The 13,089-nt window shown below is 35.4% G+C and overlaps 3 protein-coding genes across 4 annotated transcripts; 1 reads left to right on the top strand and 2 right to left on the bottom strand.

Annotated features, from left to right (window-relative positions):
• On the bottom strand, positions 2,436-5,534 carry LOC18602360 (54S ribosomal protein L51, mitochondrial). Of its 2 annotated transcripts, none has more exons than XM_007033694.2 (4): positions 5,403-5,534; positions 4,869-4,948; positions 2,924-3,030; positions 2,436-2,776 (listed from the first exon to the last, which is right to left on the bottom strand). In XM_007033694.2, exons 2-4 carry the CDS (start codon positions 4,946-4,948, stop codon positions 2,604-2,606), a joined length of 360 nt encoding a protein of 119 aa, XP_007033756.1. In that variant the 5' UTR covers positions 5,403-5,534; the 3' UTR covers positions 2,436-2,603. The 2 variants fall into 2 exon arrangements, with proteins under 2 accessions (XP_007033756.1, XP_017974324.1); XM_018118835.1 differs by lacking the exon at positions 5,403-5,534 and adding an exon at positions 5,275-5,376.
• LOC18602361 (putative disease resistance protein RGA1) lies at positions 7,047-13,076 on the bottom strand. The gene is made up of 2 exons (XM_007033696.2): positions 9,771-13,076; positions 7,047-8,511 (listed from the first exon to the last, which is right to left on the bottom strand). The coding sequence occupies exon 1, from the start codon at positions 12,987-12,989 to the stop codon at positions 9,903-9,905; it is 3,087 nt and encodes a 1,028-aa protein (XP_007033758.2). The 5' UTR covers positions 12,990-13,076; the 3' UTR covers positions 7,047-8,511; positions 9,771-9,902.
• On the top strand, positions 7,348-8,538 carry LOC18602362 (receptor-like protein kinase ANXUR2). Its single transcript, XM_007033697.2, has one exon. It carries the CDS (start codon positions 7,348-7,350, stop codon positions 8,536-8,538), a length of 1,191 nt encoding a protein of 396 aa, XP_007033759.2.

Raw genomic sequence — 13,089 nt, forward strand, 5'->3', positions numbered from 1 at the left:
CGTAAATCTTGCTTGACTGGCAATTGTGTTAGTAATATTGGTGGAAGAAATCATTGACAGATAGCAAATTGAGTTGAAATTCCAATCTAGAGATTCTAGTTAAGGTAATGAATTTTAATGTAAGCAAGATAGGAAAATGCAAAAGAAATAGTAGCTCCCATCACCCCCAGTTTTTTTTTTTTTTGAACTTTTTGAAGGAATCTTGGGGTTTAGTGGGAAATTGGAGCTGGAATATTTCTATCTAAACTAGGAGGAGAATTGTTAGTTGCCATTTTTTCATGTTGATTAGGCCAAAAAACCAGCTTGGAACAAACTAGGGCTATCGCAAAGCATTGGAAAAATTAATTAGGATAATAATAGCTGAGGAGATGGCAACACCCTCGAAACTTTGTTTCTTTTAAAATTCTTCTTAGCTTCTATCTTAGTGGATGCTGCAGAGGCAGAAAATGAAAAGTGTTAACCAGAATTTTGATCATAGAATAATAGTATATATTATAAGAACACATGTAAGATTGATTTTAATAATAGTATACATTTTCCCAGTAAAATTGGAGCGCAAGCCCTATTTTATAAGTGGACAACTATAGGGAGCTAGGAAAGCCATTAGTAAATAAAATATAACAGGTTATGACACTAGAAACCATTCGATAAATAACCAGAAAATAAGATGCAAAGCTGGGGCATTAGTCCATGCAGGAGCGAAAAGGTCAAACCCCAAAGATGCCTAATAACTGGTGTGATACTGTACTAATATGCAGGCATTTATAACCTTCATGGCAAATTCTGCAGTAAGGTCTGTAAGGTTAGACTTATTATAGCGGTCACCTTCATAAGTATTACTTTTAATCCTATATAGAGCTGGATGCTGTGTTGATCTGTGACAGACTTAGAAATCGAGTTGCTCACTTTTAAACAACAAAGAGACTAGTTAGCCTTGGCTTGTTAACGACTTAAGGAAAACAAAGAAAGTAGAAGCCTCCCATTTTATTCTCTCTTCTTTTCTCTCTCCCTTTTAATATCTATCCCTATATAGATGGTGTCATACATACTTATTCTTTACTTAATCTTTACTTGATCCTTCGTTTATTGTTCACACAAGCTGATTGGAAGCCAAAGTCACCAAATAAGCTTGGAGGAATTGCTCAACTTATTACGTCCTTTGGTTCCATCAAGGTTGAAGAAACCAAACCATGAGCTTTGATTATGAAATGAGAATCATTTTGTAGATGCGTGATCCAGGGAACATTGTCAATCACTTTCCAGGACAAGGTTCAACCTCCAAAGAAACTGCCTCTGCCAATCATCCTCCATGGAAACCTTCTGCTTATCGCCCTCCGTATGGTTAGAATGCAGCTGCAATTCAGTCTCTGACAACTGTACGTGGGGTATCTTACAATGGTGAATTGAATGAAGTGCAACTTATAAACAAGAAACAGATAAAAATTTTATCAAGTAGTAAAAAGGACAATTAGTTACAAAAGATCACTCTTGGAACATCTCTTTGATAGACTATGTCACTGAAGATCCAGTACCAATTATGGAAGCTAAGAGGGGATGAGTTTTACTTTTTACAAAAACCAGAGATAATACAACATCCCTTCAAGCATGTGTTGCATCATTTGTTTTCTCAGTAGCTTAGTTCCAGGCATACTAATCAAAAGGTTTCTTGAGCCCCCGGCTCTTGCACTCTTGATTTAGATGAGTGAAAACATGAAGGTTTATATACTTGTGTTGTTTGCTGATGCAGTCTATGAGACGGTGCTTGAATGCATGATGGTTAATGTTGTAGAACTGCAGTTTGCACTATTCGGATGATATTTAAGATTTATAGCTATATTTTCTCGCTCAAGTGGTCGTAGCAGTGTAGTTCATCCTTGGGCTTTGACATGCCTGTAGGGTTTGGGTGCTGTTGGTAAAACTGGATTCACTCTGGAAAATTGGAACCTTGGAAATACAGTTCTTAGGATCTCTCTGATTTTATATAAAGTGAATAGGCTCTTTAAAAGAGGCAGGCAAAGAAATGGTTGTTAAAATTAAAAATACATGGTCTCCAAGAAATCTACAAAAGAAAGTGGGTTACTCTCCATCTTCTCCTGTCTTCATCCCTTAGATTTGGTAAGCAAATGTACCATTGGATGGAGAATTAGATCTGACAAATCTGATGATAATGAACTATTCTGGAAGGGTGGTTTTACCTTTATCTTTTAAAGCCTTGCTGCCTATTCTGGATTTAATTTTGTTAAACAAAGGTTACATGTGGAAATCATTTTATGAGTCATTGGTTATGTGACATAAAGAAATGACAATAACTGCTTTCTGGAATACATTCTTCAAGCAAAGGTACTTTTTATCAAGTACGTATGGACTTTAACATAAATATTAGCAGGACTGCAATAATTAGTAAACATTTAGGCTCAAAAAATCTATTACTACGCTTTCAAACCCATCACACATGCAGAGACAGTCTTCATTTCATTAGGGTGGTGCAAAGCTGAGCAGTTTCATTTACCTCCAAAGAGGGAATGTTTCAGCAAGTTGCCATCATGACTAAATAGAACGACAAACAATCATGCTGAAAAAGTTTGAACTAGTACTATTGTGTCTCAAAATTTCACATCAGTTGTCCATGTACCTTGCACACTAGGGTGTTTGGTTACATGCCTTGTCTTCAATTTCACCACCTTTCTTCCCAAAGCGTTCCTCAGCCTACTTGCATGCAGAAGGATGTCTTCTGGAGTCATATTCTTTACACATATCACTCGCTCATTTTTGTTCTCTGAGAAATTGGCAAGAAATATGCTTTAGATAGCGGAAGTGCTTTTGGAGAAAACAAGCATGTTCAGAGACTTGCATTCTGATAACAATGCATTCATTAGATGCAAGTATGTCGAAAGTACTCATCCAAGAAAGTAAGAAAACTTACTGTAAAAGCCCTTCAGATGTGGATGCTGTCCACGAATGAGTTCAGTAACCACCTCCAGCTGAGGGTTTTTCTCTTTAAACGTTGGTAACTGTGACTCCATAAATGCCCTGACATAATAATGCCAAAACATGAAAGTGAGATTGAATTTGAAGAATTCAGTAGCCATTTAAAGGAGAACTCATATCTGTGCATGCTTCTCATAATTATTAATTATAAAGCTTGAACTTTAGACATAGCATATGAATCCAAGAACCAAAAGTTAGACAAACCATCCTATTGCCTTGTTCTTTTATGATACTAGCAAGTCAACAAATATGCTAATTTTGTTAAACTCTACAAGTTACAACATGAAGATCCTGCATCACTGAGCTTATCTAATTTGTTTTTCATTTCCATATAACTAGCAATGTTCATAACTGACAAATCAACAATCAAAAGTAGCTTATATAAAGGAAGAAAATTGTGAAACAAAACTTGCACAAAGATATGGAGGCAAAATTTTGTGATATCAGATAATTTTATGTAATCTTGGGTCTTTTAAGGATTATGAACAATAATGGACCTCAAATGGAAAATGTAAAAATTTGTCCCCTACAATCTGGGTGAATTGGATTAATTAGCAACCGTCCCAGTACTCAATGGGTTCAACCTGACGGGTGTCACTTAAAAGTGAAGAGATAAAATGGGGGAAAAGGATTTTATTTTTCTGTGGTGGGAGTGCATAGAGATTTAGAGAGACACTAACAATCGTTTCTAAAAAGAGCAAAAAATAATGAAAAATAATCAAAATAATCATTAAGATTTCTTTGGATTTCTGAAATATAAATCAAAACACAAAGTCAGCAGCTTAGAAAGATTAACAAGAAAAGTTTCTTTGGCAAGCAAATCATACAGCTGCAATAAGAATTGTTTATAATTTCCTGGCAAATGTTTCAGAAAGAGGATGAAAGCCAAAAAATTCAAGCGATAGAAACTTGGAGAAGAAAGCAAAACATGAAAAACAGACAGAAACTAGCACTTTTGATGATTCAAAATGACTTCAAGAGACCACCCCCCAAGACACACACACACACACACACACACAACATGAGAAAGCAAAAGGACAAAAGGAACTTCAGATGACAGCTGAAATTCACTTTGGGTCTCTGAAACGTGAGAAAAATATAAATCCAATCAACAACATGTAAACACTAAAAGAAGAAAGGTGGCTTAAGTGAGGATCTTGAACAAGCACGGCAAACCATTGTTAATAAATATTGGGCAAAAGTTTTGTACGATTGAGAAAGATTCAACTAAGAAATTTGGAGAAAGCAAAATATTTAAATGAAATTTCGGGAACTACTCTAAGGTACTCTCACACATTCAAATTCCTAATAACCTATGGTCATAACAAGGTGAAGAATACAATGAGACAACATTGAATGATACAAAGCATATGAATCTAGCCTGCTAAATAAAATTTATATATTCTACCACTCAGCCCACATGTAATAAGATGAACACTGCAAAAAAGAAACTTCAACATAGATTGAAAGAATGATGTAAATTTCCATAAATATTAATCTCATTCATCTCATTAAACCCCCCTCCCCTCAGGACCACACAACAATTTAAAAGAAATAAAAATATAAAGAGCTTCTAAACTCCCAACATTGTCTTAGACATGCTCAAGTCAAGATATGGAAAAATAAAACATGCCCGCCTTAAACCCATCCCAAAATTTAGCAAACAATTTAGGGGGAGAAGATGCCCATTTCTATTAATATCTACCCTATGTTGCTTTCAGTGATTTACTTCAAGATTGACCAAGATCCTCAAACAGGAAGGGGTAGCTGGCTACAAGAGAACCAGGTTAATTTCCCTTAGAGGTTCAATCACATCCCATTTCTTTCAATTTCATAGATAAAAGTGACCAAGTAGAAAGGAGAAAAGTAAACAATCATACCTGATGCCCCTACTACTCCCTCCCCAATCACAATAGCTTACAATCAGCTTTTGAAGTTGCCAAACACCTCGCAACGCCATCTGCATTTTCAAATACATATAAAAATAATCAACTAATTATTTGTTTAGCCCATTTTTCTGAAGAACACTGAAGATAACACAAATGTATTAGATCCTTCGTTTTTGCTAAAATTTTTCCACAAAATTTACAACTTTAATCTAACTAAAACTCAAATAACTAAAATACAAAACAAATAAATCCACAATAATTCGAATCGTAGGCACAGTTGAGGTTCTATATATTTCAGATTGCAATGAAATTAAAATCTATGTATTCAATAAGAATTACTAATTTTTTAAAAGATAATTCGGAAATGTGCCCGAACGAGGATTTTGCTAAACATTACTCATAATTGAAGCAAAGACAAAAGCCCAGTTGAAGTGAGCCTAAAACTTGGAAAAATGGAAATCTCAGAGAAGATAAAAAAGTTTCTCGGAAACCAAACAAGTTTAAAGAAAAGCGGAAGACGCAAACCTAATGATGTTGAATTTCGATTATTGCTTCTTTTTCTGGGAAGAGAAGACAACCATGGAAACTGCGAATAATGATGGTACGTTTTAAGGGTTTAGGGCTTAAGCCCGACTAGAAATTGCAGCAGGGCGGGTACCCGTAACCATACCCAATTTTCTACTACTTGAATCCGACAAAAACCAATTTAAATTTTATAATTAATATCGGAACCTTACTAAACTCGACAGATAATATCTGCTAGTCGTCCGAATCTGAATAATTTATTAAAGGAAAAAAATTAATATAAAATGTAGGATAATATCATGGTAACATTAATTTCAAACAATCTTTTTATCTCCTCTCTTAAAAAAGTAATCTAATCTAAAATCGTCTTAAAAAAAAAAGTAATCTAATAAAAATTGAGACTTATCATCGAACTTGGGATGATTATTAAATTTATTTTTTATATTTATCTTAATTTTGTTTACAAAAATACTTAAATTTTATATAATCAAATTGGATAAAATTAACACTTGAATATTTTGTTCATTTATTAGTACATGATTTCCTGTCTAAAGAGTAATGTTCAAATTTTCATTCATCTAATTATAAAAAAAATTAGATAAAATTAAGTATTCGATTATTTACTTTTTATTGTCATTTTATTAGATTTTTTAAATTTGAAAGACTTATAGTACAATTAACTCAAAATAAAAGAATAAAAAACTTCACTTAGTTTTTATTAGGATTCATTTATGAGACATAAATAGGGTGAGTATTATTTTGTTAAAATTGTATTAATTGTAAGAATTTAATTATTGACTTATTTAATTATTTGATTAGTTTTAGAAGTACTGTTATTTATTTGATTTAATTTGTCAATTTCAATTATAAAAATGAAAATTCAAATAATCAAATGAATCGAATCTTGAAGTGCAATATATACACAATAAGTTTGTAGTAACAATTTAATATATCTTTTGTTTATATTTGTTGCAATATTTTAATACTTTTAAGCTTATATTGTGGGGATTTTGTAATTTAATTTATTTACATTTTACTTTTTTATATAATAAATGAAAAAAAGGAAACTAAAAAAATTGGGTTCAAGTGTTCAATTACATTAAGATCAAGAAAATTTCTAGAACTAATTGATATAATTAGATTATAACATATAGTTAAGTCGATTTCATTAATTAAGGATCTTAGTTCTGTAAATTTGATTTTAAGAATTTTATAAGGTAAATAATTTTTTACATATTTTTTATTCTTTTCACTTTCTAAATTTTATTAAGGAAATTATCCACATATATAGATTTTAATTTTACAAGAAGTTCTATAAATTCATCATTTGTATGCAGAGACTAGGGACATCCAAATGTTAGGGCTAGACTACTCGGCCGGGCATACGGGCTCTGTCCAAGTTGGGTCGGACTTGAACGTTTGTTTTGGAGTTTAGGTATAATAAATAACTTTTTTAGAAGAAAATGTATTAAATTTGTAAAAATCGATTGTTAGTATTTTTCATTGAAAATAAATTTGTCAATCAAATATTTTAATAATATTTCTTCTTTATCAATTTTACGAATTAAACTATGTAATAATTGTCGTTTTTTCTCTATACTATTTGTATTATATTCTATCAACCAAACATGAGACGCGAATAACTATTCCGTTAAACATGTATGCAATGAATCAGAGATATTAAGTGAGCTATTTCAGTCGTGCAACCAAACATCACCTAAAGCTGAGCTGCAGGGAGCATTACACGCACATAAGAACTGGCGCCGGTTCGCTTTAAAGAACAACGACTGGGGACCTTTTAAATAAATTAATAGACAGAAAAGAGAGAGACAGACACAAGTTTCCATGTTTTTCCGCTGATCACGCGTCTTCTCTTTCCTCACAGGCTAGCTGCTATTGTTCTTCCTTGCCGGGTCTTTCCCCTATATTTTATTTGCTCGAGGACATGGCCACATCAAGACTTCCCCAGCGTTCCTCAGGCAAGCCCCCTTTTGCTAACTTGTGTTCTCTATGGAGGAGAGGGAAAACAGAAGAAAATTTACCAGCATGGAAGAAACTTTATCCACGCTTCCAACTTGAAGAGCTCCTGAAGGCCACCAACAACTTCGACCCTGCGCTCAAAGTTGGCGAAGATTCCTGGGATACTGTATACGAAGGTTACATTAATGACAGCTATAAATATCCGGTTCGCATCAAACGGTTTAAGCCCCATTTAGATCACCAGATATTTTTAACAGAGATGGACTTGCTATCAAATCTCCATCACCCAAATATCGTCTCTCTGATTGGTTACTGCCTTGATGGATCAGATAGGATAATTGTGCTTAAGCATATGGCTCAGGGAACCCTCCATGATCATCTCCACGGCAAAATTTATTACGAACCCCCATTATCATGGAAAAGAAGGCTTGAAATCTGCATTGGAGTTGCTCGTGGACTAGAGAGACTGCATACAGGTAACCCCTTAATCATCCACAGGGACATCAAAAGCAGGAACATTCTTCTAGACCAGAACTGGGTTGCAAATATTTCGAATTTTCAGATCTCGAAACTGGTGCCATCAAGCTTGTTAGAATCAGATAGTCATGTCAGCACTACCGTTGGGGGCACTTTGGGGTATTTGGACCCTGAATATGCGTTTTCTGGCCATCTCTCGGTTAAATCCGATGTTTATAGTTTTGGAGTTGTTTTGTTTGAGGTGTTATGCGGGAGAACACTTCTCGATGTCCATCGAAATGAGGAAGAGATAGAACTAATTACATGGGGCAGACGAGGCGTGGAAGATGGTAAACTTGGCCAAATAATTGATCCTCGCCTTAAGGGTGAGATTGCACCGGAGTGTCTGAAAGCATACGCTTATTTAGCGTATAACTGCACCATCGAACGCGGAAATGAAAGACCCGGAATGTCTGCTGTCTTGAAGAGGCTTCAGCTTGTATTGTTGTTACAGGAGTGTATTGAAGCTGATATACCTTACTCACCGTCTTGGCTAACATCTCTTGTACCACCACCCAAAAGCAGCGAGCCATTGGTCGACATGGACGCTTCGGAGTATCTGCATCTGATTCCGATTATGACGAGCTCGCGATTGAAAAGTATTATTGATTGCCTAAAATGGGTGAGATTCAAGCAATAGATCTTTCAGTCAATCATTCTGGGTAAAAGTGACTGATGTACAACAGCTATTTTGATTGTTTGGGAGATCAATTTGCAAACATTGATAGCCTTAATTTGATTGGAAAGTCGCTTGTAGAATTTAAAGCTGGACTATAAAGAAGTAGATGACGAATCATGCAATCTGTTATATTTTTATTTGGAGAACATATATACATTATATTCGATTGTACTATACCGTAGAATGTCTAATATATTATTATTCTATATTACATCTCCTATATTTTGCAATACTATATATATTTAAATATAATTATGTATTATGTTTGATAGCATTGAATTATAATATTTTGAATATTTCAATTGTAATTTTTAAAAAATTATAAATAAAGGATAATATATTTAAATAAATAAATGAATTATGGAGTATTATTTTTAAGACTATTATAAATAAAGGATAATAATAAACAATTATTGTTGTTTGAATAATATAAAATATAATGATAATTTTTATATTATATAGACTTATAATCTCTAGTGAAATTCAGAAAATTTCCATTCCCTACCAAACAACATAAAATTTTTTTTATAATATTAGCCGAAAAACAAAAAAAAATTATGTTTTCTAAGAAAATGTCTTCACAAAAAATATCTTCATCCAAAAAGTTACTTTCTAGTTGCCAAATGGAGCCGTAGTTTTTTAGGTACAAAATTCACACCCTAAATTCCACAAATTGGGAGGATTTAAGAATTGAGTGTTCTCCTGGTTTTTTTTTTTTCCTTCCTTTTTGATTGTTGAGATAGAGTATTCTTATTTAATATGCAATATTTCTTTTCCTCTTTAATATATATTTTAGGAAACATCACTATTCAATACACTGGTGATGAAGTCTAAAAAGCTCCAGGTATATATGCTTGCCACTTTTCCACTAAAATAATTATGTTAACTTAATAATTCAATATTGCTTTGCTTATTTATAGTTAAATGGATATGTCGCAAGTATATAAACCTACTAGTGAAATTCTTAATCTCTACCGCCAGTATATAATACAATAGCCCTTTTAGTGAGCAATATGTTGATAACAATGTATGCTTAACTCCATTTACTCAAACTTACTTTCCCAAACAATGTTTACGTCTACTCTCCTCTACACAAATACAAAATTCGGGATGCAAATAAGGCTTCAACTAAAGATGCACCTCAGTTAAGGTGTATGCCAGTGTAACAAGAGCTTAAGTTAAAGTTGACAGACCTGCAGGTGAATTGCAAAAACTATAGTTGATAGCTTGCTTCTTCAGTTTCTAATCTTCTTCACTGACAAACTTTCTTTGTTCTATCCCTAAATATGGGATATGTGCCACCTTGAACCAGTCCTTGCCCCGCTTCATATCCATGTGTCTTTTTGTAAAGCAGGACATCCTTTGATTACCAACCTTCGGAGATTGGTAAGATTATGTATGCCAGATGGTAATGAAAGCAACATCGGGCAACCCTCAATAATTAATTCCTGGAGAGAACTAAGGGTCTGCAAAATTGAAATGTCATTCAAATGTCCACACTCAATAACATCAAACCTCTGAAGGGAAGTCAGCAACCTCAGGCCCAAAGGCAATGACATCAGTCCATCACAGTACAGAATACTCAAATATTTTAGAGCAGAGAATACTTGGTTGCGCTCAAATAGATAATCCAAATGATCACAATCATACAATGTCAGTTTCTCGATAGAGCAAAAGCTTTTAGAATAATCAGTTAAAGACTCAAGCTCCTTTAATTTTTCAATGACCAAAGAGGAAAGCGATGGTAGATGAACAACTGAGCACAGTAGCATTCCATTGCTGTCACAAAGAGCTAAGCTTCTTAGATTTGGAATGACTGGCAAGGCAGTCAACCTACGACATCCTTTGACCACGAGTTTGTCAAGGCAAGGGAAAGCTTCTTGTGATAAGGGACCTGATGATCCTCCAACCACAGTGAAGATTTCTGTTTTCTCCATTTGTATGCTCTTCCATCCCTCCAAGTTATGCATATCATAGATCTCAAGCTGTTCCAGGCATGGGAATCCTCTGACAGCACCATTCCCATAAAATTCATGGCCTATTGTACGCACTTCAGACATGCCTTTCAAATAGAGAACCTTAAGGGAAGGCAGCTGTCCTAGTGGTGGAAGTTCTTGACAACTGCAATTGATTAATGAAATCTTTAGCAGATTCAGAAGACTCTGGTTCATCCATGATGGAAAACTGGAACCTCTGTACCCTTTTAAACACAAATCTCTTAGGTTCTGGGGTGGGCTGAGGTTTTCTAGTATTTTGGCAGACATTTGAGCGTTCATACAATCATTGTCACCCCATGATAATCCCAACGAGTGAAGGCTTACTTTCTCATACAGCTTTGCATCTTGTGCATCTGCCTCCTTTGTCACATTCTCAAGATTCTTTATCTCTAGTCTCTCTGTGAGGTCCAGCCCACTTAAATCATTTAATTTAGCGCAATCAGATCTCTTTCCCAGAACAAATGTTGGCAGCTTCTTAAGAAGCCTCAATTTTCCAATCCCTGATGGAAAATAAGTTAAAGAGCAGCATGACCAAATTCCGAGATTTATGAGATTTGTCAACTGGGGTAAAGTTTTGGGCAACTCTTCAAGGTTGTAACAATCAGTGAGTTTCAATATCTGCAAATACTTCAGATTACCAATGGATTCTGGTATCTTTCTAATATATGTGCGAGATAGGTCAAGGTACCTCATGTGTTTTAAAGCACCAATAGAAACAGGCAACTCACAAATGCCAGTTTGGCAAAAGTCCAACACCCGCAAGTGGCTAAATCTAGAGAAAATTGCATCAGAGATACTGTCAAAATTACCTGATAATAAAAGCAAAGTCTGCAAATCTCCTAATTTACTAAAATATCTTAGAGCTGGTGAAGGCTCAGATTCACATATCAGAGAGCAGTGTCGAAGTTCTGCAGAAAAGTGTTCGAAACTTGCAATTCTCATAACTGAGCATGTAGTCGAACTGACAGTCAATGCAAAATCGTACACCAAATCATGCATTCTGCATAATATGTTCCCAGAATCATCTCTTATTATGTCTTCAAAAAATGAGCATTGCAACAGTTTCATAAAGCAGTCCTCAGCTATGTCATCAAGGCTTTCACTTGAGCCACTTGTTTGCAAAAAGCCCTCAGCAATCCACAATTGCATCAAGTTCTCCTTACTGATCCAAAATTCTCTAGGGAATATTGAACAATATGCAAAGCATTGCTTCAGTTTGGATGGTAAAAGATCATAACTGAGGCACAGAACTGGTAAAATATTGGAAGTATAACTATACTTTTGCAGCTCCAGTAAAGCAAGAGAAGCAACAGATAACCAATCGTCCATTTCTCCATTGTAGGGCAATAAAGCACCAAGTATCTTCACAGCAAGAGGCAATCCTCTACAGTTCGCAACAACAGCCTTGCCAATCTCTGACAATTTAGTGTTCTGGTTTTCCTCCATTTCTTCCCTGGGTAACAATGCCACCTTCCAAAACATATCCAAACAATCTGCATCACGCAAAGGTTGCAAGTAATACACTGGCATGTCACCTACAGAATCTGCAGCAGCAGTTGAGCGAGTAGTGACTATAACAGCAGATCCAGGAGAACCAACACTGAACCATCTTCTTAACGTGATTGCTAGATCCATCTCCTCATGGCACAAATTATCAAGCACAACCAAAAATGTCTTCCCCACCAGTTCTCGTGTAACACCATCTTCCAAAGCATTCATGCTCAAAATTTTCCGTGAGCAAATTGCTACCCCAATTCTTTCAATGTTAACATTAAGATCATTGCCTAGAGAAACCCAATACCTGTACCTAAAAGTACGTGTCAATTTCTCATCATTGTAAATAAGACGAGCAAGTGCTGTTTTTCCCAGTCCCCCCACGCCAACTATAGAAACCACCTTACATGCCTGTGTCTTGCGAAATAATAAACTAATTACCTTGTCCCTGTCCAGATCCCTGCCCACAACTTCAGGTTCTGAACCTACAAAACTAGTTCCAGAATATAATCGAAAATAAAGGTCTGGTCGCCAATTAGTTTCCAAAGGCCAATCGCCTTGACTGGCGAGTGTGGTCAACTTCTGGAGGACATGTTCTATCGGGCGCCGGTTCTCAATTCTAGTTAGGAAACAAAAACAGCTACTTATTAGTTTTTGATTCCTCACCTTGCGCACTTGCTGCTCATAGTCATCCAGCAGATAATCCAATTCGCAAGCCAAACGTTTGACTTCAGTCAACCACCGCTTCGTTTCCGCCGCCATCTCGAATCGCTGCTCCGCCACTGCAGCCACTTCTTTGACTGATGCTACAACGCTTCGCAACCTGGTCAGCATCTCATCACCATCGCCAAATGAAAGGCAAAAGGAATCCAACCTATCAAGAAGCGATTGAAGGAGGGGAGACGCGATTGTATCCGCCATTAACCCTTCTAAAATTTAGAGTCGAATTCCCTCAATGAAGCAACCTTTTGGATCCAGATGACTTTTTGATTTTGAAGTCCAACCCGGCTTCACCTCTACA

Source organism: Theobroma cacao, chromosome 4 (assembly GCF_000208745.1).
Source record: "Theobroma cacao cultivar B97-61/B2 chromosome 4, Criollo_cocoa_genome_V2, whole genome shotgun sequence".
NCBI classification, from domain to species: Eukaryota; Viridiplantae; Streptophyta; class Magnoliopsida; order Malvales; family Malvaceae; genus Theobroma; species Theobroma cacao.

Excerpts from the sequence above, each read along its gene's own strand:
- LOC18602362 (XM_007033697.2), top strand. The coding sequence starts at position 7,348 with ATGGCCACATCAAGACTTCCCCAGCGTTCCTCAGGCAAGCCCCCTTTT.
- LOC18602361 (XM_007033696.2), bottom strand. The coding sequence starts at position 12,989 with ATGGCGGATACAATCGCGTCTCCCCTCCTTCAATCGCTTCTTGATAGG.
- LOC18602360 (XM_007033694.2), bottom strand. The coding sequence starts at position 4,948 with ATGGCGTTGCGAGGTGTTTGGCAACTTCAAAAGCTGATTGTAAGCTAT. Across the intron at positions 3,031-4,868 it reads GGGAGTAGTAGGGGCATCAG|GGCATTTATGGAGTCACAGT; the intron begins GTATGATTGTTT and ends TTATTATGTCAG. Across the intron at positions 2,777-2,923 it reads ACATCTGAAGGGCTTTTACA|AGAACAAAAATGAGCGAGTG; the intron begins GTAAGTTTTCTT and ends CCAATTTCTCAG.